This window comes from Branchiostoma floridae, chromosome 11, assembly GCF_000003815.2.
Source record: "Branchiostoma floridae strain S238N-H82 chromosome 11, Bfl_VNyyK, whole genome shotgun sequence".
In the NCBI taxonomy this organism is placed as follows: Eukaryota; Metazoa; Chordata; class Leptocardii; order Amphioxiformes; family Branchiostomatidae; genus Branchiostoma; species Branchiostoma floridae.
Genome location: NC_049989.1, coordinates 6,032,154 through 6,038,224, shown reverse-complemented (window position 1 = coordinate 6,038,224; position 6,071 = coordinate 6,032,154). Strand labels below are relative to the sequence as shown.

General features: G+C 38.8%; 1 protein-coding gene across 1 annotated transcript in view; it reads right to left on the bottom strand.

The window, feature by feature from the left end:
* The window catches only part of LOC118425283 (mediator of RNA polymerase II transcription subunit 13-like), a 51,934-nt gene that overhangs the window by 24,134 nt on the left and 21,729 nt on the right, over positions 1-6,071 (bottom strand). The window contains exons 6-7 of the mRNA XM_035834081.1: positions 4,551-4,739; positions 3,564-3,670 (exon numbers count right to left, since the gene is read on the bottom strand). Coding sequence (XP_035689974.1) covers positions 3,564-3,670; positions 4,551-4,739 — 296 coding nt within the window. The remainder of the gene's footprint in view (positions 1-3,563; positions 3,671-4,550; positions 4,740-6,071) is intronic.

The following is a 6,071-nucleotide window of genomic DNA, read 5'->3' as shown; positions in this document are numbered from 1 at the left end:
CGCTGATTTCACAGGGCAGTGTGCAGACACACATGGTGTGATGATGCATGGAACCATTGCCAGGCCTTGACCAGTCCGGCCATAACTCCCCATCAACAATGCGCAAGGAGGGAGCGAATCACGCTCCAGGGTCACTTCAATTTGTAGCGGGCTATCCGCGTTTCGTACCGTGGTTGTGAAACTGATGGGATAACTCACTGTCAGGGGAGACCATGGGTGGGTGAGGAAATACCCACTTTTTATAACATCCATGGATGTGACTGCCATGGGGAAAGTGATGGCAAAGTAACTACATACCTGGTCTTGTGCCAGGAAATCTTACAATCATATGGTTCACAAGATAACGGCTGATCTAACGTTAGTTCACCTTTTTCAATAGGGTAACCAATATCCATTATATATATAAAAAAATAGGGTATTTGAGGATCATCAGTTCGATGGAAGGTACTTTCACATTGCAATACTTTGAAAATGTTGACATTTGAAACCCAAATCTCTAAATACCCAGTTTTTTAAAACAATGAATCTAGGTTACCCCAAAGATTAGATGAACTAGTGTTAAAAGCTACACAAGCACCTTTGGTAGCCTTTATATTTTTCACAGCTTGCTTCAATTCCATTAATTCTTGAATTCATGTAGAGTTCCAGCAATTAGACTATTAAAAGAAATATATGTGGTCATTTCTACTTTCATTTTAGGTGACCACTGTCATTAAGTGTTAAGCCACAAAAATGCTGAATCCTACGTCTTGGATTTTCGGGCATGTAACCTTTAGTGGGACTAATTTTTGCCAGTCTTGAATATAAATTGTTCTTACAATCTAAAAGAAAAAATACAGATTTCGATTATTTGTTTAAAAACATAAATTAGACGATGTTAATGACAAATTTAGAATTGAAAAAAAAAAGTGGTTGGCAGACCGATGGTCCCAATGGACCTGATCCATCATGCTGTCATATCAGGGTGTAATTTGGTAAGTAAATTCATGTACAAAACAGATGTACGATTTGTAAACACATAGTGCTCGAAATAAAGAGAGAATATGCACTTTTGTACCCCCCAACACTGAGCTGTGCAACTTATTTTGTACTCTGGGTGTACCTGGATATTTATGAAGGGTTTTGCTGACATTCTATTCCATTTTATGTTGTGCACCTAAACTGTTTTCTGTGCACCTGCATTTTTAGGTAAGGCGCACCTGTACACCTGTTCCCAAAAATGAATTCTGTGCCTTGATAACCATATGAATGGCAATACATATTAGAGAATGGCAAATATGACAGATCCAAAATGGTGTTCTTGGTTCCTCATTAGTATTTTAAGATTATATATTGCATCAGGATAAAGGAATCATAAGAAAAAGGCCCCATATAATCCTATTGAGAAAAATTTGTTGCACAAAACCAAGCATTTGAAAGAAGCGTTAGTGTTACGCTGACACCTACTACCCCACCCCTATTTCATCCCACTTGTTATCATTCCATATCGCAACAGTTAACGATGTAATAAAACCATATTTATCACATTTAGAAGCCAAAGATGGCTTAGCAAATATAAACCTTTCAACGAAATATATACTTGAAGGTGAAAGATGCAATAAGTCTTGATTTAAAAGTGCAAACACAGAATGCTGTACCCTTAAGGTGTAATCTGTTATCCTCTTCCTTCCCATACTTAATTGCATTAGGAAATATATTCACATTTATCATATTACCTTTCTTAATCTTGGATGATGTTGAGAAAGACGGTAAAATTAATCACATCATTAACAACTAAAATCCCCACGGGTGTCAACTGATATTCTTTCAGCATCTGGTTGAGATATGTACATGTAAATTAACATATTGGCAAACATAGATGATACATGGGAAATAGTGTGTGCTTTTGCACTTTTGCACATCCAAAATTGCAACAAACTTAACTGTGGGTGATATTTGTGCAGGGCCATGTACATTAAAGTACTACTGTACACTACTGTACACTAGTATATTCTTGACATTTTCCACAAAAAAACTTTTTTTTAAACTTTTTGTATATTACTTGAAATTGACTAAGCTATGGAATTGGGTTCAATGCAATTTTCCAAAGCTTGGGTTTTACTCACATTCTATTTCAGTTAATGCTGTACACCTACAATTGTTATAACTACATATTTAGGTTAGAAGCTAGCTAGTGCTCCTAAATTGCAAGCCCTGAAAATGTAAATAATCTGCAACAGAGTAAGGTCTTTCTTCATCCCTGTAATCCCCCAGTCCACAAGTTGTGGTCATGCCAAGAATTTTGACCTCTGAGGTCACAAATGACCTTGGGGTTGACCTACCTTCCTGGTGGTCTGGCCAGTCATAGGGTCAGATTTCCTTCAAACATCCAAGCTTCTACATACCTGTATGGATCCACGAGTTTTCCCAATAATACCATAGTAAATTTAACTATACTCTAGATACTCTTCTAGACCAGCTTCGTATAATAGTTTTTATGTACTTAGAATATTGGTATTGATTGCTATTCTGTCCATGTCAATCTCCATTTTGTAGTGTCACTTGCCAAAAAATGATATCTATGTAACTGGATGTCAACAGGGGACTCAAACTCCCAACATTTCACCAAGCAGTAGTTGCATTTCTAGGTTCCCATCCCATGACATACCATCTCACACAGGGCGACCTCTATGTCACAGCTGACCTTGTTGGATTAAGAGTTATAGCCAATGGAGGTTAAGGTCTTTGGCAGGTTCCATTTGTCACAGGAGGGGGTGGCAGGGGTCAAGTTTGGACTGCAACTCACCTAGTTTAAAGGTTTAAATCCCCCCCAACATTTCATGGTAGATCCGTGACAGATGGGTTACATAGCGGCATATGAAGATTTATAATCACCAATGTTGCATCTACAGCATGCTGTTGTCACTGATAGCAGCTATTACAACTTATCATGGACCGAGAATTCCTAATGTTATTATACCTAATGTAGTTTCTCACAATAAGGTAGGATTGTAATATTCATGTGAGGGGGAAACATGACGATGTCAATAGGTACCATTTATCAAGGAGGATTTAAATCGATATGTGATCCCAGGGATCACCCAGCTTGCAGAATTAGCTCATATCATATACCAGCAGTCCTGGTTATCATATATGCAGTGATGTTACAATGGCTCGGAATTAATCACGCACAACAAAAAAATGGTGTTTGCTTTAGGTGAAATCTCTGATTTATGTATTCTACAGACTCGTATCATTTTTTATTTATGAAAGACTTGTACAATTTAACAGACTTATTCAATATTCTCAATCCACCAGTGTTGTGACCACTAACCAATAAAAAAATGTGAAAGATCATTGAGCAAGTTCATAGACAAAGAAATGGATTTCTAAAAGCCTTGTGTATTTTCTTGTCTTTTAAGTCATACTTTTGTATTATGTATGTTTAACTAATCAAATCATAAAGCTTATGGTCAGAGTAATCCAATTCTGGCAACTCAGCAGTCAATCAATGATCACCATCTAATGTGTTAATGTCTAACAAAATCCAGTGTAAATTGGGCCTAACTAGAGAACTATCTCACCTGTACTGCAGATAGGCTGCCACCTCCACTTGTTGTCTGGGTCCCTTCCTCACAGTGCACCATGGGCACAACCACGTACTCAGTAGGGTAGCACATCCGCACACCACCTGTGGATGGGACAGACACTCAGCACAATGGTACATGTATCAAAACAATACATAGCAGGGCTCAAAATACTACCTGCATATGCAGGTTAGTGCAGGTAAAATAGGAGCTGTGCAGGTTTTCCTGGTGTCTACCTGCACCTCACCTGCACTGGTCCATGAACTGGGTTTTATACATAAATGTCCTACAATGTATAATGTAGCTGCATATGGATTGTTAGCTGCATTGACTGTTACCCCCTATAAAGTATAAATATAAAGAAAAAATAGCAATGGTTCCTGAACAGTTTTATTATGATTCATACTTCCTAAATTCATAGTGGTGCAGGTAAAATTTGTCTGGTGTAGGTTATTTTCAATGTTACATGCACCAGTTCAGGTATGCAGAAAAAAGTATTTCGAGCCCTGCACAGTCTGTAGCAGCACTAGTACCCCCACCTGTGAATCATGTACTAACACAGCTCTACATGTGTCCTAACAAACCACCTACAAGGATGACATGTACTTTTCACTACACATCATGGCAGCTAAAGATATAGTATGTATTACTAAGGTTGTAATGTTATAATGACACTGAATTAATAAGGCACAACAATGGTGTAGGCTTTAAGTATAATCTCTGATTCATGTATTTTACACACTCATCATCTTTCATTTCTGAGAAACTTAGGAGTACTTTTCATAGGAGTACAATAACTAACACAGACATAGTATGCATTACTAAAGCAATACATCTGTGCTTATTTCAGCTAGTTAGCTGCCTATTGTCCACATTGCATTGTCCCTGTTGAAATTCAACTAAAGTCAAGTATATATCTGTGCTGCCCCCACTGGTACAACACATCTAAACACTTTATAACTTGTAAAACGGAAAGGTTCTTACCTACGACGACCTCCACAGCCACCGGCAGTGTGCTGCTGGCGTCGCCTGCGGCTCCCACATCTGCGGACGCCTGGTCGCTCAGGGGGTAGAAGTGCTTCCATTCGTCCAGAAGCCTCTGTGTGGTGGGGTCGCTGGCCTTGTAGGTGCGCCCAGTCAGCGTGGCGTGCAGGCCATATGGACTGAGTAGGACTGCGCGGTGACAACAAAGAAGTGGTGAGACATGGTCAATTTTCCCTTCTTAAAATCTCATAAACACATAATATGCAGTGCATTTTACATAAGCGCTCAGGGAAAGGCACTAAAAACACTTGGGGAAACAAACTGTTTCAAAAGGAAAATGCCTAGGAATGAGTAGGACTGCAGAGTGCCAACAAACATGTGGTGACATGTAGTCAATTTTCCCCAAACAATGTCTTAAAATCTCAATAACACATGATATGCAGTACATTTTACAAATGCACTCAGGGAAAGGCACTAAAAACACTTAAGGAACAAACCCCATTTCAAAGATGAAGACTCTATTTATTTATTGATGGTATTGAATGTATTTGAGGTATTCATGTTATGTCTATGCGTTAATCTGTGGGTCACAACACCAACAATCGCTTCCTGTGACCCACATGTATTGTATTGTTTACAATCCTAATAAAGTCAAAGTAAAAAGTAAAATGCCTAAATTTGAGTTAGGGCTTGCCAGTGGCTATTACGGGTCGTATAATAACTAGTGTAAACATTCCATTCAAAAACTTTAAAGGCAACCTAAGCAATGTTAGAGGTTAAAAGTGAAAATATTCTGGATGAGGCAATCTGTATGAAATTCTGTATCTGTATCTGTATCTATATAGCCGGTATAACCGCCGTTCGGCGTAACACACCAGCTTCGCAGGCACGCGGCGCGGCAGCAGCTGGTTATATTACACCGAACGACTCATTACACCTACCTTTTGCACATCTATCTGCAAGCGTTCTGTAAAACTACCCAGAGAAGATGCCCCTACTGTACTTGGTGATAACAAATTCCACTCTACGATAGTTCTGGGAAAGTACGAATTTTTGAACACATCAATCCTAGGTTGGTAACTCTGGTATTTGAATGCATGGCTGTTTCTTGTTCTTTTTTGAGCTGGTATTAGATACTTATCAGTTGGTACGTCCACCAGTTTGTTGGTCATTTTGTACATCATGGAAAGTCTGGACATTTTCCTTCTATCTTCAAGTGACATCCACTGCAAATCTGTTTTCATTTTGGTAACACTAGAATCCCTGTTATAGTTGTTTGTGCAGAATCGGGCAGCTTGGTTCTGTACCCTTTCAAGTTTATCTTTGTCTTTCTTTGTATACGGGTCCCATACTGTAGCGGCATACTCAAGGTTAGGTCTTACTAGTGACGTGTATGCAAGTGATTTTACCCTGGTTGGGCATGCCCACAAGTTGCGTTTTATTACTCCCAAATTGATATCTACTGCACATTTACATTATTATTTCGTACTTTTAGCAGTTAAAAACGGCATAGAAATAAGC